Source organism: Mercenaria mercenaria, chromosome 2, assembly GCF_021730395.1.
Source record: "Mercenaria mercenaria strain notata chromosome 2, MADL_Memer_1, whole genome shotgun sequence".
NCBI classification, from domain to species: Eukaryota; Metazoa; Mollusca; class Bivalvia; order Venerida; family Veneridae; genus Mercenaria; species Mercenaria mercenaria.
Window position 1 is genome coordinate 69580797 of NC_069362.1, and position 24850 is coordinate 69605646.

General features: G+C 33.8%; 2 protein-coding genes across 2 annotated transcripts in view; one reads left to right on the forward strand and one right to left on the reverse strand.

Moving 5' to 3' along the window:
- Positions 1-24850, reverse strand: part of LOC123564231 (BTB/POZ domain-containing protein KCTD5-like) — a 425345-nt gene that overhangs the window by 159931 nt on the left and 240564 nt on the right. The gene's annotated exons all lie outside the window — the stretch shown is intronic.
- Positions 24137-24850, forward strand: part of LOC123562823 (prostate stem cell antigen-like) — a 53993-nt gene continuing 53279 nt past the window's right edge. The window contains exon 1 of the mRNA XM_045355423.2: positions 24137-24299. Coding sequence (XP_045211358.2) covers positions 24203-24299 — 97 coding nt within the window. The 5' untranslated portion in view covers positions 24137-24202. The remainder of the gene's footprint in view (positions 24300-24850) is intronic.

The following is a 24850-nucleotide window of genomic DNA, read 5'->3' on the forward strand; positions in this document are numbered from 1 at the left end:
TAATACACATTGTGTTTAAAGTCATTATTTTGTATGAAATTGAAAGGTAAATGACAATGAATGCCTGATCTCTGGGTAAAGTGGCAGTGAAAGTAGATATTTCCTGATTTCTACCTACGCACCACTATTAGCGTCTTTAATCACATGTCATTTCTTGCATTATGGTTATCTATTTTTGTAATTTTGTATTGCATATAGACAAACAGAATCGCTGATAGTCGTCGATTTATGACAGTATTTGAAATGGCGGAAACATATAACGAATCGTTCAGTCCAGAATCTGATCAACAAGATATTGTTATCTTACTTTTCCTCTAGCGAGAACAGAAGTTGGAATATGGTATTTTATAGCAATTAGCAAGTCTTACCCTAACCTAGTATACGTTTGTCAGGCCAGCAAAATCATTAACTTTTAAATATGTAAAAAAAAAACAACATCATTACCATTATAATTAAAAGGGGTTTAATCGTTTTATTCATTTTACCTCCTTATATCCCTTTAAGGCCTCATAACGGATGTTGCTATTAGCCAATCTATTTAATCCTTCATGTTCTTACATGTAGTAATTTATTAATGTTGCTATTGGCTAACTAAAGGAACCAGACCCTCAAATATAATAATTTAACACTGCTTGTCTTTTGAAGATGAGAATAATTTTAGAAAGAAACATACGCTGGTTAAATGTAACCTGCCTTTTCCGAAGAAAATTGTAAAGGCCGTTTCGTCCCGCCCCTCACACTTTGTGTCTGGTCCGTAAATCCGCGATTCGTCAAGGGGTTTTGATATTACTCGACACAATTATTCCCATTATGAGACGAGATATCACGCACAAAAATCAAACAATTTTCTCAAAGTTCAAGGTCACACTTGGGGGTCAAATGTTTGCATCCAGTCCGTAACATCGTCATTCATTAATGGATTTCAGAATAATTTTGCACACATGTTTCCCATAAAGATAGGAGGTGCCGCGCGCATGACAGGCAACAATCGTCAACGTCAGTGTTACACTTAGGTCAAAGATTATAGGTCAGTGATCTTGTCTGGTCAATAACTTTCTTACCCATGCATGTATATTCAAGTAAATCGCAACAAACTGTCATCACAACAAAACGAATAAGAGATCTCTAGCTTAAGGTCAAACTTACAGATAAATGAGATTTTATATTTTTTTGCATTTATGCATCGGTTAATTTTCAAATGACCTGGCATTGATGTCCACTATTACAAAACGATATGTCATGTACAAGGCCAAGACTAATAAAACAAAGATCACAGACTCCAACGTTAACCTTCTCTTTTGTTGGTTTATATATTTACTTCTGTTTCCTCTGATAAAGTAAAAAAGCAGGTGTTTTTCTACTTATTTAAACTAAAGTTACATTTAAAGAAGGGTGATATCAAAAAGCATTTTACAATTGTAGATTTCCAGAATGCAACCTAGGCATAAATTATAAATTATTAAAGTCATACATATTATTAGTTTTGAATTAACTCCCATAAACATGATGATTGATAGGTAGCACTGTTATGAGTACGAAAGAAATATAAGGTTATGTTGTAGGTATTAACTTTCAGTGGTTTGTAATTAAAAACAAAGTTGGTTGAAATCATATATATGTCATCTCCGAATGTCATGCATATTGATACTTTTGTAAATTACTTCCCGTAAACATGATATAATACTTCATTACGTTATTTTCTATTTCCTCATCTATTTAAAAATTAAAATCTCATGAGATGCTTAAAGTACAGATAAATAAGAATGTAACTTTTTGCATGTTTTATATGTGAATGTGTAATTTTTAAATTTTCAGCTTGTATATGAAACTTGTCATTACAGACGTTTTGTTTGAACGGGTATTTAAGATAAGACATTAGACAAAGATACAGTCTTTTTGTCATGTAAGTTTGCTGGCCTGTGAAATGCAATAAATGATTTACAGCCAGAAAACTATAGGGAAAGAACTCGAGAAAACACTACAGAATGAAATGTCAATTAGCATTTCATCCTCTGTTTCAAAATCAAAACGTGCCAAACAGTTATAAACGTATGCGAACTAAATTCAATTGAGTTGCTACAAAGTAAATATTGATTTTAGTAACGTTTTTAATATTGATAGGGGAATTTATATATTGAGCTCTTGAGTGGCTTTTTGCTATCAATTTTATATTTTGTTTTAAAATATAAAGGGGGTCGTGTATTCCATTACCTCTCACAAACAGAATCAAATCAACCCCTAACTGTCCTATAATTTTGTTAGATTGGTTGCGCTCTGTGCTCCCAAAGGATATTCTTATTAAAGTCGTTTATTATGAAATAAATTCAAAAATTAAATGCCGAGATATATTTCATCTGTATCTTTATAAATAGTTTATAAACAAAAATTGGCTTATAATCAAGAAAAAAATGTTTCAGACATAATCCACAAATTGTAATTGTTTCAACAACACTTAAACATTTACTTATCATCTTGTATGTCTCGTTATAAATGTTAAGCCGCTCATTTTAGGAAAGTCAAAGATTGGGAACAAACCTTAGATGAAATAAATATTAATGGATATTTCTAAGACATTTGATTGTGTACTACATGTGTTACTTTTGGTGTATCTGAAAGTTCTCTAAATCTAATAGAAAGTTATCTTAGCAATGAAAGTCGGTATATTAAGTTAGGTCATTTTAGCAGTATTTTATACTCAAACTACATAAGCAGGCGAGGAATAACCAAAACACGAGTAATTCTAACTTATCTATTTGGCAAAACTTGCTTGATACACCACGACTAAAACAATATGCTAAATTTCATTGCAGGTAACATAAATTGAAGTAATTGAAAGTATAAGTCTGGTGTAATCGAGCCAGTCTGCTGCAATCTTTCTTGGGGACGAGGCTATTAATGAATAGCCGAAGGCCCAAAAAGAACCTCCGTGGCCGCATCCAACTGCAGTTGGAGCGGCAGGAGGTTCAGCCCCAAGAAGTGTCAGCTCTATGCTGAACAGTACGCGATTGCGGTTAATCAAACAAAACAAATACACGAATGTCAGTCCCCTCAATTAATTAACCGAACTTTCACATGAATTCTGACATTGAGATATTAGAGTCCTGAGTTGTTTTTAGTCAGTACTTACGTAACGCGTATATAATCTGAAGACCTTTTGTGCCAAGTGTTTTATCAAATGACCTTCCATTCAAAGTTTCGAACACATGCTGCCCCTATACGAAAATTATGACAATGATATTTGTGTCGACAAAACCCATATGTTTTAAAACAAAATTAAGATTGCAAATAAACTTGTTCTTGTGATAGGTACACCATCATTTGACACATAGAGAGATAATGTAGGCTGTGAGAAAGTTCTATTGTTTCGAAGCTCCAAGTACGCTGTAATTGCCGATAAAGGACACACTTCGTATTTGTAAACATAAATGTCGGAGCCGGCTCTAAATGGACCAGTTTTTGATCTCCTAAATTGACTACAGTTCCAACACTGCTGGGCACGGGTCTGGATGATGTTTTGCTGGTGCTGCTTTGCGGAAGTGATCTATCTGGAACCAGGATAAAGACTCTGCTTTTACGTTATTTTTTCACGGAACGTTTCGATTTCAAGGTGAAATTATTTTTGACTGCTAGCCAAGTTAATTTTCCAACAGCTGCATGATTTTGAGACACTTGGATTAACCTTTGTTCAAAATGTTAAGCGTAATTATCACAGGAAGATAAAGTTCCCTATCATCAGACGTTGAGAACTTGTGTTTATAGAACATAGACACACCATTCCGCTTGTACAGAAATAGAAACAGATAAGAAAGGTCTTCTGGACATTATTTATTCAAATGCACGTGATAGTATAATTCTAAGATTTTTCTTTTAATAATCCATCTATGAACTGAATGATTCACTCAATTCATCCCTCGAAAGTCTTGCTTTCTGCGTAAATGAATCAAGTAATAAAATATATCCTTATACTGCAGTTGGCCCACAGTTTTTCGATTTTGAAAGAAGTACTTTTAGTTTATTGAAAATAAACTTCAGTTCCTAACCTGTCGTATGCCAGCTGTAGCCATTACATTCAGGGCTTTGCACAGTAAGCAAATCATCTAGCAGATGAGAATATTTCTACTCCGCTATCCAACATTCCGTGCGAATATTTTGGTGAAGACAAGGTGCACATGTGAGTACATAGAATTTTCTCCTTGTTTTTCATTTAACTAAGATTCTTTATTGTTTTGTTTCTGCTACGAGACACATTCCTTTGACTCGGTATCGTTTAAAGTGAAACACAAATATTCCGAAATTAAGTATATAGATATACAATTGACTATTTATTGAAGTGAACACTGTTTAGATATCCAGTAAACACATTGTACTTTACGATTAACGATGAGAAAAGTGCAAATTTAATATTACAATCCTCTGGAGTTCGAAATGCAACTGACAAAATCGTTAAACCGCGTGTAATTATATGCGTGCCGCTTTCAATGAATATTAAGCTATATGTCACATAACTCAGTTCTATATTTAATATAGGTAGACCTAAGGAATCGAAAGTGAAAGCAGATGACCATTTATTGATCGAGGCCGCGATCATATTGAATAGGACAAGTATATCCGCGCTAGGGAAAATATTTCATGATGGACCTGTGAATTCTTTACTTGTGGGTGAAACAGGCCTCATAAGCGTAAATACGACTAGCTTCTACTGATTATAAAACATACTGTACGATTTGTTGTGAATTCACTGTTGTTGTACATTTAGTAGTTCAACCGCCACCCTTTTTTAAGAGCAACATTTAAAAAACACGTTTTTTTCATCCTCAAGTAATATTAAGTAGACTCGCCCAGTTTAATCAATCTAGACGCATATACATAGAACGCTTACTTCACCCGATTTACATTCGGAACATTTTCACGCGTTTCGGGCTTTATCGTATGTTTAACATGGGATTTTTGAACCGTCGAAAGATGTTGGAAATGCTTGTCTCATTGTTTATTTTTTTTAAAAAAATATCACTGCTTTCATTGTCTACCACTTTTTTTCCACCCTTGCCTGAAAAAACTGTAATGACTTTGTACACTGTTCAGACAATTGTGCTCTGTTGAAATTTAACCAAACACAAGTTTACCTGCATAAACAGAAAGCATGATATGTCACCATGCGCGTATCCAGAGGGGCGGGGGGGGACCGTGGGTCCGGACCCCCTCTGGAAAATCTTTAAAAAAGGAAAGAAGACAAGAAAGAAAGAAAATGTTTTTCGAAAAAGGCAACATTAGGACTACATGTAAAGTATATACGGCTGCTGCTACATACGACCCCGACATAATTCATATTATTTATCTAAAAGAAACTAAGAATTTTACCTTCAAGAAAGCTTGATTTTATCATTTTCCCAAATTTAACAGGTTAGTCCATAAAACTGTCCCAGAATGCAAAAAATGAAGTGCTAAATTTCAAAATTTCCATGGGGGGTGGGGGCAGGGGATCGGACCCCCTCTGAGAAAATTGGCTGTGTCCGTGCATGGTCACTATACCTGTCCAGTACTGGACATTATGGTAAACGCTTCTTTCCTGCACAAATGACAATTTCGCAACTTCTGTCCGGTTTGTACAAATTTCTGGCCGCGATAAACCATTTGACTTGTTTCATTTTTGTATAAACCATGTTCATAACATAAACAACAATGTGAAAGGAATCTACGAAGGAATTCCATAAGGATCCATCTGAGGGCCAAATCTTTTTTTAAATATTCATAAATGATGTCTTCCATTTTATGTCCGCCCGCTTAGCTCAAGAGTGAGAGTGTAAATATACGGATCGCGGGGTCGTGAGTTCAATCCCCGGACACGGCTTATGGTCTTTAGTACGACTGAGAAAAGACTTGTGCCATCTAAGGGTCAATTCTTTTTAAATATTGATAAATGACAGCTTCCATTTTGTGTCCGCCCACTAAACTCAACATGGAGAGTTCAGATCTACGGATCGTCGTGTCGTGAGTCCGATCCCCGTGCAAAGCGTATATTCTCCGTTACGACTGATAAAACACACTGTGTCTAAAGTCATTATTTTGTATGAAATTGTAAGGTAAATGTCAACGAAACACTTAATGGTATCATGTCTGATATCTATTACCTTCGAAATTCATTTCTTAAATTTGATGCCGTTAACTTCATTTAATATCTTAGATAACTCTTGGAATAAAATAAAGAATGAAGTGTGGCCACAAAAATTACACACTTTCTGTCGTTTGCTTGTCTGCTCTTGAAAAAGTGCCTACAGTTGTCATGCAATACATAAAAATTTGTTGTAAAATACATGTGCATTTGTCTGTGTACAATGCTCAATTTTTGCATGCCGTTACATCGCATCAATTAAAGAATCCCTGATGTCCCTGTAATACCAATATCTTTTAAACCAACGTGACTATACGTCTTTACTTCTGGAAAAAGTTCTTGTTTCAATTTCCATTACATAAATGTCATGGCCAAGCGTGATTGCAGGCATCAATCAATATCAGGTTTCATAGCCTTTGATTTCTCGATTAATGATTTTGAAGTGAGGATGTATTGAACAAAAACAAACTATGCTAAATTGATGTTGATCGTCTTCAATAATTAGAATTCAGTTCAATATGGGCATATTTACGTGGACGAATACCTAATATTGGTGTCCTGTTTCCCTGCATTTCCTTTACAGGTATTTCTTACAATTGCTTGATGTAGAGACAGGAAATACTCTGTGAAACTTTTAAGTGACATTGTCAGCGCAATATGAATCTGCGAAAAATAAGTGCACATTTCTCAATGCATACCTAATAATCCTTTAGTTGCAATTTCATTGTACTTATAAAAAGACACATTTCGCTTTTTTGGCTAAATATATTTGAAAATTATCGATGTAAACAAATTTTTTGACGCCATCTATGTTGTGTCATTAGTGATGTCACAAAATCACTTTGATGTTAAAAATATAGAGGTATATCAACTAAACAGAAATGAAAATCTGTGAATGATAATTTTAATTTCATTATTGCGATATGTTTAAATCGTACTGCTGTCATTTGGAAAATACTGATGTGACTTTCGACGGTGCCCCACTGTGTTCCTTTATTTGTTTGTTTTGACCTCGTGTGTTTGTTTTGTATGCGAGTGTGTGTGTGTGTGTGTGTGTTTGTAGTGTGCACGTCTGCGTGCTGTGGGTTTCGTTTTGGGAACATGGCATTCCCTGTTTGATATTTGTCCTTGTTTCTTTCTGGTTGTTTTCGTCATGAGTATTTAAGAAAGCCTTTTTGATATAAAAATGTATAAATAGAATGGAAAGCAAAATAATTTAAAATGTTTGAATTGGAAGTCATACAGCTTTAATGTTAATATAAGCTGACATTTTTATTAAAATGAACGAATCAATGTTAAATCTGGTCACTTGTATTTTGAAAAAAGTCGGGGCGCGGATCATTGTATAGGTGTCTATTTGAAAAGTCTTGGCTTAATTCAACATTAAAGGGTGTTACACATGTCTCTGTAAAATTCAAAAGTCTGCTATTTTACTAACAGTTACTGCAAAATGTTAGACTAAAACGAAATAAATCAAGACTGTCACCACCAGCTCAGACGAAGACAATAAAGATAATCTTATTTTTGGTCATATATAATTATATTGGACATCTACATCTGAAAAGTTGCCCGTTTGAAGGGATATTTTCACTTCTCCATTAACTAAAGCAAATTGCCTTTGCAAACAATAATGCGAAACTAATTACTGGGTAATCGTTTTGGATTTACATCCCTCTCCATTTAAGGATATTATTCATACGAATATGTGTGATACGAGAGATGTTTGTTTTATTTTTGCATAATTTTTGACTGGGATGTTCATATGGAATATAAATCTCACTTAAACAAGCAGTCATGTTTAAGATATTACAAAAGAAAAATAGTTACTTTTTTTCAGCAGAGCTAGAGCTGCCATAAATTATCTAAGCATTTTAATATCGTAATTCAGAATTGCTTTTAAAATTAAGTGGTTATTAAATGAAACTGCTACATGGAGGTATAACATAACCTAAATACTATAAGGATGTTGTATACAATCTTAAATTTCTTTATCATCTTAATTTTCCTTATGTGTACATTAAAAATGAAAAGTTTTTATGGAATTACTATTTTAAGACACACTGTATGTTTGTTTTCATTTACAATTTGTTCTAGTTTTTCCTTTTTTGTGCCTGAAGAAAGAGGCTCGGTCAGCAAGTTAGAAACAGTGGTGTTTTGTTACTGACCGCTCCAAAGCGTTGCCCAATCAAGCTCATTTATTTATTTGTTTAACTTTTGTGTATTACATCCATACATGAACTGGTGTAGGGTTTCGTTTCAGGGTAACAGTGTTCTTAGAGCGTGATTGCTTCATCTGTACTTTGACTGATTTTTTTGAGTCGGCTAAAGGCTGAAAGCCTTTTGACGAGTCCTTGCTATCCAACGATTCTCTAAATGGACCGAATAACATGTGAAGGGATGTAGTTCCATTAGATTTCTCAAATTTCAAACAGTTCACTGCATGAATGAAGTTAAGTTGTGTCAATTCCCTTTGCTATGACCAATATACGATGTAATCTGTCATATTTATGACTTGTAATTGTGCAGTTCTCGAATGTAACTCATTAAGCATAAATGTGCATTTTAAGAATTGCGCAGGCTTACAAAGCTTGGATAACATCCAGCGAAAGACAAAAAATAGTTCTAGCAGGACTCCAGATAAGTTGCGTATTAGCGTAAATTACGTATAGAAATAATGCAAATACGCATGTCTAATAATTTCTAAGCGTATAAAAACGTATATAAAATTACAGAAACGCACACAATGCTTTTTTAAAAACAAAATCTGAATCGTCTGGATGCGTTAGGTAACATAGCCGATCAGCCTTAATTCTCTCACATTGAACGTAAACACGCATCGTATGATTTCTATAAACTTTGCGTGGGTTGAATTTTGCAGTCAGTAAACGGATAAATTAACGGAAGAAGAAGCTGTTACTGGTTTGTTTAGTTACTACTGATATCAAAAATGATTTTAATTCTTACTTTTCGAGAAATAAACAAATCGGCGAAACATTAAATTGTATTTTCTTGTAGTTTTTGAAATCGAAAGTAGATCGTCTATGTTTGGCGAAACGAAACAACTTTTTTATGAAAAGATTTAAATAAGAGGTAATTTAACCGTAAACTTCAATGTCAGATACTGCCAATTGCTGCTAAATGTCTTCGTATCATCACAATTTGTAAAATATATTGTTCAAACTGTAGAAAAGTGTAATCGTATCCGGCTATATAATATTTTGGGTAAATATCGAGCTGTGTTATGAAATTTTAAGAAAAAAACTAAAAACAAACTGAAACTGGTAGACTATACTGTCAGTACATCAATCATTTGCCGACTCAGGCCATTCAGGCCTTTGATTTAGATAATTAAGTGAAACTTTAATCAGAATATTATAAAAATATTGCCTGTCAATTGATAAGAATTTATTCAGGGCAAACTGGTATAGTATGCGTTACAACATGCAAAGATATTTTAACATAACTTTATTTTTGGCGAATTTAATTAAAAAGATCATTAAACAATGCGGGAAGTCATTACATATTCCTGCCAGTCAAAGAAGGCTGTTTGGTACAATGCTTTTATCTGCGTAAATACAAGGAAATCACCTGAAAATATGTTGTTAAGTAACAAACCAGAAATTTTATATCTGATGCTTTTCTCTGTAAATGCTGTCTTTGTCCTGATCTCATGTACTAATAAGCATAAGTATAATGGAAACTTCTCTTTCTGCCATTTCAATAATAAATGACTAAAAATAAATTGGTATGTTTTCGTTGACTATACTTTATTCGTTACTTGAACTCCAAGGAAACTATTTACTAATCATAATGTAGAAGATCATGAAAATGCTAATTTGTTCAGTCAGTACTTGTAATATCTCCTTCTGACACTAGCATATTGATAAAGAACATTTCACAATCATTTCACAATCAATACGTCTTCGGAGGGTGTCAGCAGATAATTACCATCAGTTTCTCTCTGGTATTACCTAGAAGACGGTTGACACTGGCGGAGTATGTTGGTTTTATCAGATTTGGTTAATTATGTCTCAGAGATGTGCACCAACAGGCTATATACATTGCTCAAATATAGGATTATTCATACTTATTGGAGTAGTGAATGGACTGTTATGTCACAAAGGTACACACTTTTATAATACGATATATAATATTAACTGATTTCAGGTTGGCCTGTCATATTTTGAGAGCCCTTTAAATTTCGTAAAAACTATTGTCATTACGTTTTTATGCTATACTTTTTGTTAATGTTTTCTAAACTTGTTCCACTTTTTTTCCCTTTTTCTAACAAAATGTTTGTGTTCTTATCAATGTTTCATGTTTGAAGTGTCCCATAACTGCATACGTAAATATTTTACGGAAATGTGCACGCTTTTTCAAAGACACTTGAAACCAATTATTTTCAAGATTGCTGTATGTTAAAATACTATAGTGACATGTTTCTGCCACGAGATAGGTAGGTATCTATCGCGATAATATTGTAAACGTTCCAGGAAATGTGTGCATTTTTCTCAAACCATTTCAGCAATAATTGATATTAATATATTAATTTTATGTTTTGGCCTCTGACATATTTGACATAATAACTTTCAATTTCATGACATTGAAATATAATGTTAAAGGATTTAACAAATCCAATGACGATATTAAATGTACGGTAAAATATATTGGAATAAAGCTGATAGTGACGTGTACATCCCACAACAATTGATAAACTAAAATTGCATTTTGTGGAATATGTGTCTGTTTGAATAATTTTCGGCTTAATTGATTTGCGTCTTCGGGTTTAGCGTCTTCTTCAACAATTGTTCAGCCATATAAACGATAGTGTCTTATTTTAACAGTAAGCACAATGCCCAACGTTATAGTGCTGTTTTACTGGAATATCACTGCGTAGACACGTGACATGATACGCATCCCAGTCATATTATATTAAGCAGTCCTTGAACTATTCTCTTAATACTGGGGGCCAAGTTAATACTAGTTCTCACGTAAACATGACGTCTACAGGGAGCGAACCCTCGACCTCCCGCACTCGAAGTAGGCGCTCTTCCACTTGGATACCGAGGCAGCCAGCCATAATGTTATCTGGTCTGTATTGATCAGTTGAGTCATTTAACTAAATCAATATTACTCTAAATGGATATGTAAGACAATAACTGAATAAATCAAGATTTTCCTCACCAGCTCAGATGAAAATTAAATATTTTACATTTATAGTATTTTTTAATTGATTTACAATTCATTTTATTATATGTTCTAAAATTAACCTAAATGTCATTGGCCGAAACCGCTCACCATGTTTCAAAATATATTTCATGTTTAATGGTTAGTGGGTTTTCCCCATTAAACATAACTTTCTAAAATAGAATGGAAGTTGAACTGACATGTAGCTCTAGTTACAATATGAACAGTGGGAAAAATCAGATACAGGTGTTACACCAGCAAATGATAACTAACCGAAATGCTCAGGTTACAATCAACTACAATATATTTCAGCAATAAGAATTCGAGAAATTTTAACTGTCTTCATTTAAACTTTAATATGTTTTCACACAGTTATTGTTACTTTCAAACATTAAATATGTTGCAACAAATATTTGTTACTTATTCGTAAACCTGAACCCATAAAATGAAACACTTATTGACTCTTGAGCCATTGGATATGATGTAATATTCACCGGAAGAGCGCAAAATTAACCTCTCCCGGTGAATAACACATCATATCCAATGTATATTGTGTGATTGTGGGGAGATCGTTCGCCGGATATCGCTCTTACTGATGCAGTCAAGGCAAATATATCTTCCAAATGAGCTTTTCATAGAAAATGAGATTTTAAAATATTTTGATACATTGATATTTACTCAGTGTAAATCCTAAATTCAAAGACCTGAAACTACTTTGGTTTCAAAAAGTAGTGAAAGGCCGATGCAGCTTTATTTCTGTAACTTTTACATTAATTGTGAAAACAATGTAGATGTGTTACTATTATTTTCAAGAATAAGTGTCATCCAGAGAAATGTAATGTTGTCTTCGTACCTTCCATCCTCTTTTTCAAAATCAACGTGCCAAATAGTTATAAAACGTATGCAAGCTAAATTCGAATGAGTTGATACAAAGTAAATATTGATTTTAGTAATGTTTCCATACTATACAGATAGGGAAATTGATACACTGAGCTCTTTAGCGGCTGTTTCTTTTTGGTATCACTTTAACATTTTGCTATAAAAAATATAAAGGGGTGTTGTGTATTCCATTGCCTGTCACAAACAGACTCAATCAGCCCTAGTGTGCTATTATTTTGTTTTGTTGCGGTCTGTGCTTCCGAAAGATATTCTTATAGAATTTATTGATAATGAAGTAAATCTAGAACACCTTTGAGAAATTAAATGCCTAAATATATTTCACCTGTACTTTTATGAATAGTTTATAAATGAAAATTGGCCAAAAGAAAAACAAGTCAAAATGATTTTGAGAGCCAATAATCCAAAAATTGTTATTATTTCAACACTTGAACATTTACTTATCCGCTTTATGTCTTCTTTGGCTGTCAAACCGCTCTTAAAAGATAATCTAGTATTGGGAACAAACACTATATGAAAACGAATATGTACCCTAAATATTTGTGGATCTTTCTAAGACATTTGATTGTGTACTACATGTGTTTTGTACGTGCGTGTCTGCGACGTTGTATGAATACTGCGTTTAAGGAACATGACTTTCCCTGTTGAATATTCATACCTGCTCCACCTTCCCCCTACATCCGACCCTTTTATCTACTTTTATCTACCCCTTACCCTACCCGAAATTTTCTGTATTTTGCATATATTTATAATGTACTTATTATTGGATTTTTGAAGCAACCCGTCTACAATATTTTTTATTTACAGCTTCTTTTTTGAGGGCCTAGTTTGCAATACATGGCTCTATGGCTGTGTTTGGGGTGCTCTGTGCTTCCAGAAAATCTAACCTTACATTTTATCTTTTACTAACTCTATAACTTAGATTTATGTTGTATCTGTAAGTTCCGTAAATTTAATGGAAAGCTATCTTAGCAATAAAAGTGAGCATATTTAGGGGTCAATTTAAGAGTATTTTAAAAGGAATTTCACAAGGATCCATCTCAGGACCAATTCTTATTGTACAAAATATTCATAAATGTACATCTTCCATTTTGTGTCCACCCGCTTAACTAAATAGGGAGATTGCAGATATACGGTTCGTGTGGCCGTGAGTTCTATCCCCAGGCAAGGTGTGTGTTCTCCGTTATGATTGACAAAATATATTTTGAATAAAGTCATTATTTTGGATGCAATTGTAAAGTAAATGTCAATGAAACATTAAATGGGATTATGTCTGATATCAGCCCCTCATCGATGTGTGTTCGAGCCTCACCCGGGGCGTTGAATTCTACATGTGAGGAAGCCATCCACTGCTGGCTGAAGGAAGGTCGGTGGTTCTACCCAGGTGCCTGCTCGTGATGACATAATGCACGGAGGGGCACTTGGTGTCTTTCTCCACCATCAAAGCTGGAAAGTGTCGCCATATGACCTATAATTGTGTCTGTGCGACGTTAAACCCAACAAAATAAATAAATAGATATGTCTGATATCTATTACCTTCGAAATTTGAATGATGCAGTTCAACTTCATTTATAAACTAGAATCACGCATGAAGTTGCGGCCTTAATCATTACACATTTTCATGGTTTGTTTGTTCTTGAAAGAGTGTCTACAGTTGACATGTAATACATAAATGTGATGTAAAATACATGCGCATTTGTCTGTTTTGCATGCCTTTACATTATATCAATAAAAATCGCTGACATCCCTGTAATACCATTGTCATATAAATCAACCCCTGTATATGTCTTTATTTCTAGGTTCAATTTCCATTACGTAAAGTCCGTAAAGTGCTTGAGTGCAGGCATCAATCACTACCATGTTTCTCATATCCTTTGCTTTCTCGTTTGATGATTTTGAACTGATAATGTATTGATCAGAAAAGACCTTGCTCAATTGATGTTGATCGTGTTCTGTCCAATATGGGCATATTTACATGGGCAAATACCCAGCAATTGGTTTCCTGTTTCCCTGCTTTTCCTTTACAGGTATTTCTTTCAATTGTCTGATGTATAGACAGAAAATACTTGGTGAAACTTTGTAATGACAAAAGCAGTGCATTATGAATCTGCGAAAAAATAAGTACATATTCCTTAATGCAAACCTGATAATCCTTTTATTGCATTTTCTTTTTTACTTATAAAATGACATAATTTGTTCATTTGACTGAAGAAAAAAAGAAAATTATCGATGTAAATGAACTTTTTGACGCCACGTCATCCATCAAAGCTGTGTAATTAGTGATGTCACAAAATCACTTTGATTTCACAAATATAGTCGGATGTCAACTAAATGGAGGTGAAAAATCTGTGTGTGATAATTTTGCTGTCATTTGGAATATACTGATGTGGCTTCTGGTTTAAAAGTTAGCTTATTGTAACCGTTACGGCTGATGAAATTTCGTCCGATTGTTATCGCTACTATGTTTTATTATGATAAAATAATCATTTATTATTGACTCAAGTTTTCATTCAAATCTGTTGAAATATGACAGAGATAACAAACAACAAGTATGAAGATAGAAATATTGTTGAGCATATTGAGTACGCATTTTTTAACTCCGTAAAGTTACAATTAAGCCCAAAACTTTCCAAAGTGCAGTACCATATTACGAAATTATGATTCACTTCTTATTAGAATAATATTGGTATTCTGCAAGGCATTGCACATCAAAAACAACGCCCCTTGATATCTGCTACAGACTTAGAATGTCTAATTGATTCTTTCAAATATTTGCAAAACTTGGAATATTAATACTCATTGGACTGATTAATGGAAAGTTATTTCATATAGGTAAATGAACTCTGTTTTTCCCCTGCAGTTAAAAGCTTAGGCATTTTTTTCTGAGAAATAATCGTTTCAGAATACGCTAATTTCCATAGTTTCAAGCTACATCTCTTTATTGCTTTAAATTGATAATACTGAAATATAACACATAGAGTTTCGTCATGATTAATCCCTTTGGTGTGTTGTAATTGAAAATATAAATTTATAAATAGTTCAGAAAGCGAAATAATTAAAATGTTTGAATTGAAATGCATACACTCTTAAAGAGTGTTAAGGCAGGAAAGTGCACAGACTGGAAATTATACACTGTTTTTCAAAGAGCCTACTGACTATACTGTATTTGAATGGGACTAAAATTTCATTTTCATTCTTTTTATTGAATGGCTGCATAATGTCTCTAAATCAGCTACGGAAATCTACCGTTTTTTTTTTGTAGATTAACAAGTCATATTGAATTTAAAATTAATCAAATATATATAGCAGAAAAAAAGTTTCGCACATGTGTTTTGTGTCAAAAGCTAGAACATGAATTTAACACCCTATAAATCTTTATAACTACATTTTATGGTCAAACGAACAATCGATTTGTCATTCATTCACATATGTATAAGTTCTATTACAGGGTGTCCTAAGTAGCTCAGTTGGTAGAGCGTTGGCGCATTAAGTCGTAAGTCAGAGGTTCGGGTCTAGTTTGCACAACTTTTCCTTAGGCTGTTACATTTGGAGGTTCTACTGAGATGTTCACCCTTGGGGCTCATGCGGAACAAAGCAGTTTGACTGGTGTGTGCATCTGAATTTGGTTAATAGTCTGCGTCAGACATTAGCAAAGAGAGCCAATTTTCTTTCGATAAGTGGAAAGGTGTGTAGCGGTTCTCGTACTGGAGTCCCGGTCTAGGCTGCACATTTTTTCTGAGACCGTTTCATGATGATAAACATGACTTTCATCTGTTATCAAAACTGACTAAAAAAGTGGTGGTTGTATGTGTCCGTATATCATGTATAATTTGTTTTTATACTGCGAACCGCGTACTTAGTTTGTAAAATATGTTTTCATCTTATGAAAATAGAATTTATGTGCAGCCAGCATGTAAACTTACTTGTGAATTAGTTTCATTACATGTAGGCTAGGGGTCTTATAAATACAAACGGACCCCTGGGGCCTCCATGGCCGAGCGGTTAAGGTTGCTGACTTCAAATTACTTGCCCCTCATCGATGTGGGTTCGAGCCTCACTCGGGGCGTTGAATTCTTCATGTGAGGAAGCCATCCAGCTGGCTTACAGAAGGTCGGTGGTTCTACCCAGGTGCCAGCTCCTGATGAAATAATGCACGGAGGGGCACCTGGGGTCTTCCTCCACCATCAAAGCTGGAAAGTCGCCATATAACATATAATTGTGACGGTGCGACGTTAACCCCCCCCCCCCCCCCCCCCCCAAAAAAAAAATAAATAAAACAAACAAACGAACCCCTGGCGATGCTGTAATCAAATTATGTACTTGTAGTTGTACTGCTATGTACCATCTTAACAATGTGTATGATATTTGCTGAGGAAAAGCTATGCTTTATTGTCATAAACATAGTTTTTGTTAAATATTTTAAGTGAACAGCTCTCACTTGGTGACATTAGTAACTGTTATAGTCTACTCTGTTAGTAAAATTAATTAAGCAATGCAACAATTCCAAGTCTAAAATATTAAAAGTAAAAGTTTAACTTTATTATTCTAATCGCAATAACAAATGCGAAATAAATGTTGTTACCGCTTTTGTTACCTGTACATATACTTTTATTTGAAACCAAAATTGAACCATTTGACCGAACATGTTATTGATGAAAAAAATGGAGCTCAGTATCTTAGTTAAAATGTACATACTTATACAAGATTTCAGAAACATAAGTTTCAAATATTGTGATTGATTTCCTATAAGATGAAAATTTTAACTTAATCAACTTCTTGTCAAGTTTATAATTTCAGGTGCTTGGAGTGTATACCAGTAATAATGTTGGAAGTTTTAAGACAGACATTGTTATTTCTGTCGACAAGGGAAGTGGGTATGAGCAGAAAGTAAGAGACATTTAACAGACTGCGAGAAAGGAGTTGAACGACCATTCCAGTTCTTCCAATAACAGTCTGGATGATACAAACGCTTTTGTTATTGATTGATATATGGAAATTTTATTGAATCTGCAAAAGTGACTGTTTCTGTTAAGCTCTGACAGACTCAGTGAAAATGATGAGAACCTAAACAAGGATTTCCATAAACGTTTTTTTTTAAATACGAAAAAATGTACTACATGTATGAATTTAACGTACTATGTAAAATAACTGCATTTAACAGCATTTTGTTTGTTTTTATCGGCCAGGATAAAATGTTAATTATTTTAGAAATATAAAACAAGTACTAATACAGATGCTAATATAGAAAAAAGTGGAAACTTCACAGGTCGCCCAACACGACAAAAACGAAAATGTTGCAGGCTCGGTTTGATTGAGCCTGTACATGGACGGTAGTGGAAATGCATGCTATCGTCCACGCCCTCTAGCCCCGGGTTGAGCAGAACTCAACATTTACACATGTTAAAAGTACAAAAAGTAATTTAGAGACATCCGCAGATGTATTCAAACGGCCGTGAACATGGAACCTTCAATGATACACGTGTTGAGGTGTGTAATTCCATGAAGAGCGGCGTTTGGTCCCCAGATAAAGTAAAGGGTTTGCCCCAAACGAAAAAACAATGGGCAGAACTAAACAAACTGGAATTTAGAAAGAGGATCTGAGGTTACGACTTAGAAAAAAAAAGATGTAATTAATTTGCTGGAAGCCACCATATTGGAATGAAGCTTTATCTAATACGACCGGGCATAATTTGCAGTGCAGCGCTGTCGCATGTTTGGCAAAAATCTTTTAAAAGATGAATTTCATTTACAAGCAGGTTCTTTGTTTTAAGTTGGTCTAGCACTTTCAATTTCCTTATGATTGCACGAGAGATCCGTAACAGCTCGTTGATAAAGGATATTACATAAGTGTCTTTTCATATTGAATTTTTAAACAAGTTGAATAATATAAAGAAATGCGAGGCTCTGCCAAGCATTAATTACGGTACATGTTAGCGTTCCCTATTGAAACAACAAAAATCCTACTTTCTTTCACTATAGAAACAAGTCAATTTGGCCAATTCTCATATATATTTTAAACAATATCGACATCAAAACTTTAATACTCTAGTGTATTATCATTTTTATTCATTGGCTTTATTACATTCCCACGAAGTCAAACATGTGATCAATTAACATCTCTGAATCTGAAATGTTTTAGCTGTTGTCAAAGGAATCTGAGAAAAAAAATAAAAGAAAATAAATGAAAAAAAAAAAAGGAAACAAAATTATCACTAGTTAAATTATCATATTTTTCGTATGAGAACGAATTTGTTTGGGTGCAAATGAAAAGTATTCAAAAGCATGTACTCTGATGACTTAGATTGATGTTGCATGAAATATAATACTGGCATTACGGGAAAAGAGTGATTGAATTCAAGTTTTTGAACTCTGAAATGTTTTTGGGAAGTTCATGAAGTTGAATATTGGGGGAAATATTTGCATGAACCCTTTGAAATTTACTATTTATGCTGCTGTAACATGTTAGGGGAGTTAGATGCACGCTGTCACTATGGTCATATTCCACATTGTTGTCCTGTTTACCCTTACCCTTCTCAATTTAAATAATATTTCCATCTTTGAATCTGGAAATACTACCATTAATTGTAAAAAATAGATGCTAACAAAAAGGTACTAACTGAATGGAAAACTGTACAGCTCATGATCAGACTGTTCAGATGTACATACTGATTATGATCAGACTGCACGGTTGTGCATGCTGATTATGATCTACACTGATTGCAAAGGCAAAATCAAGCATGGTATTCAGCATCAAATGGTTTCTGATACATATTTTATTTTCACATATAAAGAGAAGCTTACACTTTATCTTTACCTCTCTTAATATTTAATACTTAATATTTTTGACACAGATTCAATCTATCGTGCAATATCTTCATCTACAATTGGAGTCATTAAACACTCCAGTGACAGCTCCAGTTTCCTCAGATGTGTCCAGTTTCTCTATCCTGCATCGACATAGTCGGGGGCGCTGTCTCCTGTGACAGCTCTTGTTAGCTTTCGTAATGTTCACTGCAAGTGAATAGACTTAATCTGGGACCGGGTTTTCCCAAATCAGTGTAGGTACACATATCGCAGATTTGTTTAAATTAAATATGTGAGTTTAACCTTTAATATACAAAAATTCTTTGAATTGACAATCCAAACTGATACTATTTACTAAAGACAGATATGTTAAAGTCGTTATGTATAATAGGATTCATACAATAATGTTGAATTTGTGTTCGTTTGTGTGTTTAATAGTTTGACATATTTCAAAGCTACAAAGTACAATCTGTTTATAAACTGGTTTGTTTTTTATTTGTACCAACAACGCGTGCATGAATTTTGGAAATGCCAGACATAAATCGATTACTTGCGTAAATTTTAGGGTTCGTACAGGCCTTGGAAAGTGCTTGAAAACGAGCTGCATCTTGAAAAGTGCTTGAAATGTCGAATCGAATGGTAGAAAAGTAAATTTACTGATTCCTGTTGTGATTTACTGACAATTGATTTCAAAATGGCAAGTGCCGTTTCAAACTGAGTTGGCGAAAGGATTAAAGATGGTGCAGAAAGGAAAAAGACGTTTACAAAGCGCATTGCCGAGTTTGTAACAAAAAAATTGAAAAAGTGTCATGGGCGAAAGTTATAATAATATTTATGGTTTAAATAGTTTGATAAATGTGTTTCAAAGTAACAACACCAAAGAAAAACTGTAACAGTCTCAAAAGTTGGAGCGGTACAGGTTCTTGAAAATGCCAATTTGTCCTTGGAAAGTCCTTGAATTCAGTTCCCAGATTTCTGTATGAACCCTGGAGACTATTCTGCTATGTTATAAATAAAGCTGAATTGCCCCGACCCATCAGTACTTTCAGTGCTTTGATTAATTTATGTATCCAAAAAGTTTCTTGCACAAACGACAAATTCGTCATTAATAACATTAACAGTGTCAAGTGGTACAGACGAAAAAAATCGTCAATTGAATGTGATGGGCTGCAACGTAAGAAGAGTAACTTGAATCTGAGAAGTTTCTAATATCGAAACGATGGCTATTCATACGTTTCGATATATTTTGATTTGTCTGACCAGTATATTGTTTCTGACAGTTTTTGCATGTAATAAGATAAATAACATTTCAGATGTATATTTATCAGTAGTCAGTATCACAACGCAAGTCATATTTCTCACCGGTAACAGAACTGGTAATAAATGAATGCTCTACAATATTACAACAATGGGAACATTTATGCCTATTACATTTAACAGTTGTTGTGTTCCGAAAATTTAGATTTAACTAATATGTCTTTTATGTTCTGCGGACGTTTGAACGCAACAATAGGTTTGTACGAATGCAAATTTTTGACACTTCTGGTAATCCATAATTTTAACAAGTCCCAGTACTTGTGCAATATACCACCTATGTTTGGCAATTATAACACAAAGTGAACGGTATCACAACACTGTCATTTTTTCACTCTGGTTTAGCGCATCTGTCTGTGACATTGTGGAAACCTTGTTGAACGCATTGTCAACAATAATAGCGGGACAATTACTCTCAATAAAGTATTGTAATTCAGGTTAAATGTCATAAACTTTGTATTATCAGTAATGATATGTCTATGTCTTTTAGCCTGGCTAAACAGTATACCGCGCTTACATGAGTTCGGATGTGATGAAGGATATTCTAAGTACTGATGTACATTTGTGTCCTTCACATAAACGTCTGTGACGATTTTAAATAATTTAAACTTTGTTCTCCCTAATTTAACGTTAACCTTGCCTGCGTGATATACTGAAGTCTGCAATTTTACTTCCAGTGTGTTAGAATAAAACGAAATAAATCAGGACTGTCACCACCAGCTTAGACAAAGATAATGGAGGTTAGTTTATTATTCCTCATACATAATTGTGCCCGTTTAAAGGGATATTTTCACCTCTCAGTTAACTAAAGTGAATTGCCTTTGCAAACAGTGATGCAAAATTATTATTCTGTCATCGTTTGGATTTACATCAGTCTTCATTTAAGGATATTATTCATGCGAAAATCTGTGATATGAGAGATGTTCGTTTTGTTGTATTTAACGTCGCAACGACACAATTGTAGGTCATATGGTGACTATTCAGCTTTGCTGGTGGAAGATGTCCCCATGTGCTCCTCCGTGCATTATTTCATCACGAGCGGGCACCTGGGTAGACCCACCGATCTTCCGTTAGCCAGCTGGATAGCTTCCTCACATGAAGAATTCAACGCCCCGAGGTATGCTCGATCCCACATCGGTGAGGGGCACGTGATTTGAAGTCAACGACCTGAACCACTCGGCCACGGAGGTCTCGGTACGAGAGATGGCTTTAATTTTTGCATACTTTTAGTTTAAACAATATTTTTTTGCCAAATAGCATGTAATTACAATATATATTACAAAAGCAAGGGATCGAGTAGTAAGCTAATGACATTTTTAGAAACTCTTCCCAAAAAGCAGTAAACATACTTTTGACGGGGATGTTCCTATGGCATTTAATGCTCATATTATCAAGCAGACATATTAAGAATATAATAAAAGAAAGAACTACTAATTACTCTCTTCAACAGATCTAAAGCTCCCATAAATTGCCTAAGCATTTTGATATCGTAATTCATAATTGCTTTTAGAATTAAGTGGTTACCAAATGAAACTACTACATCGACGTATATTAGAAACTGAATACTTACAAGTTTATAAGTTTCTTCTTCATTTTAATTTTCGTTATGTATCTGGTAAAATCATCAAAGGTTTTATGATCTGACTATTTTGAGACACATTATATATTTGTATTCATTTACATTTTTTCTAGAGTGAGATTGTTTTGTGGCCAGTAAGCAAGTTATAAATACTAAGTAGTGTTTTGCTACTATCCGCTCCAAAACGTTTAACCATCAATCTCATTTAATTATTTATTTAACTTTTGTGCATAATCATTAACACATTCGTACATACACTGATGTACGTAACGGTGTTCTTAGAACTTTTTTAAAGTAGTTAAGAAAAACTAGAATCAGACTATTATAAAACATTGACTTTAAAGTGATACGAATTTATTCAGGCTAACCTGTGATAGTATGTGTTACAGCATGCAATGATTAAGAAATAATAAATATATACCTATATTTTATCAGTTAATAAAATATGGGCAGCAGTTTGGATGCGTAATAATTAAATCACGAGTGCGTAGCACGAGTAATTTAATATTCGCATCCGAACGACAGCCCATATTTTATTAACTGATAAAATTATTGGAACATATTTATTATTTCGATTCTAACTCATTTTATAGCGCTACTTTTAGCTCGATAGGTCATTCGGCTGGCTATTATGCTATTATAAAATACTCCCCACCCACGAATGGAAAGCGTTGCATAAAACGGAATTTTTCGATATTTAGTAAATTTTAATTAAAGTATTAAGTAGTAACAACTGTAAAAATGTTATTTTCAATAATATCTAAGGTCGGATATAGAAATCAGAAGTAAATACTTCATTCAAAGTTTACCTATGCAGTTTCTAAAAATAGTACACGTCACCTACTTGATGGCACTGACACATATACGCCAGAACATTGCGGCATATAAACACGTAAACACTTGAGTCTGGAAGATTGGAACATGAATTATAATTTATTTATTGTCAAAGTAGAATCTAGTTGACACTTGTGGTGCCTACAACGAAGAAATTGTAAACTACGCACACTGCTAGATATCTATATAGATGTATTGGAACATACCGGTACAGTACTGTCAAGACTGGCTGGAACATTTTCTTACGTTAAAAATATAAACAAATAAATTCATCAGTTAGAAATTGTTTGTTTCAGAAAATTTGATGTACTTTTTGTTACTACATGTATTACCTAGCACTGAAAAAGTCGAGTATTTAGTCGGCATATAACGGCAGAGTAGAATCTCACAGTCGTGTTACAACCGTAGAACAGCTATATTTTATCGTAGATTCATGTATAGGCGATTTTGCTATATGTTTATATAGCAACTGCTGCGGATCGTGTTAGAATATCAAATATTTTTGACACGAGCTTGTCATTTGTGAATTTGATTAAATACCATGAAAAATTAATGTGAAAACCTTCTTTTCAATATTATTACAGAAACACGTCAACCTTTTCATTGTATACCCAAAATGTTTTGTACTGACCAATGTTTACGAAGTCCATCCGGCCGCGAAGCCAGACAGCCAGAGCACGCAATTCCCATAATCTAGACTTAAATAATTCGCTGCTACTATCTCTGTCTAATTTGGAAGTATTTACCAGTACATTTTGTATATGCTTGCAAATTTATTCTAGTGTGATGTTTTTAATAAATGAAAAATTGATTAAAAGCGGTAAACGTAACGCTACTACAGCCGGTATAGAATTCATTGATTGTTTTAATTTCAATTTTATTTCGTTGCTCAACATGGTAATACTCTTATCCAGTCTATTTATCAATCGCTAAAAGGATCATTAAACAATGCTGGAAGTCATTACATATTCCACCAGTCTACGAAAGTTATTTGGTACAATGCATTTATTTGCGTAAATTGGAAGGAAATCACCTGAAAATATGTTGTTATGTAACAAACCAGAAATTTTATACCTAAAGCTTTTCTCTGTGAATGCTTTATTTGTTATGATCTTTTAAACAATGTCTCGAGTTCTAATAAGCATAAGTATAATGGAAACTTATCTTTCTGTCATTTCAATAATAAATAACTTAAGATAAACTGTTATGTTTTCGTTGACTATACTTTCTCCGTTACTTGAACTCCCTGAAAAATGGTAATTTACTGATTATCAGGTAGAAGATCATAAAAATGCTAATTTGTTCAGTCAGTACTTGTAATATCTGCTTCTGACACTAGCATATTGATAAAGAACATTTCACAATCAATACGTCTTCGGGAGGTGTCAACAGAGAATTGCCATCAGTTTCTCTCTAGTATTAACCAGAAGACGGATGACACTGGCGGAGTATGTTGGATTTATCAGATTTGGTTAATAATGTCTCAGAGATGTGCACCAACAGGCTATAGACATTGCTCAAATATAGGATTATTCATACTTATTGGAGTAGTAAATGGGATGTTATGTCACAAAGGTACGCACTTTTATAATGCGACATATAATATAATATTAACTGATTTCAGGTAAGTCTGCTATATTTCGAGAACTCATGAAAGTTTGTAAAAACTATTGTAATAACGTTGTTTATGATATACTTTGTGTTAATATGTTGTTTTTTTTTTTGAAAGTTGGTTTTTTTTTTTGTTTTGGTGGAGGGGGGTTGTTTTCGTTTTTTTTTCTTTTTATAACAAAATGTGTGTGTTCTTATGAATGTTTCATGTTTGAAGTGTCATATAACTGCATAAGTAAAACTTTTACGGAGCTGTGCACGTTTTTTTCAAAGACACTTGAAACCAAATATATTCAAGATTGCTTATGTTAAAACAAACTATGTTGACATATTTTCACCACTAGATAGGTAGGTAGCTATCACGATACTATTGTAAACTTTCCAGGGTATGTGTGCGTTTTTCTCGAAACATTTCAGCAATAATTAATATTATTTAGATATATTTAATCATTTCCTGAAAATGTTTTAGCGCAAAATTTCGCGTCAATGCTTCGAACTGCCACGAGAAACTTGGT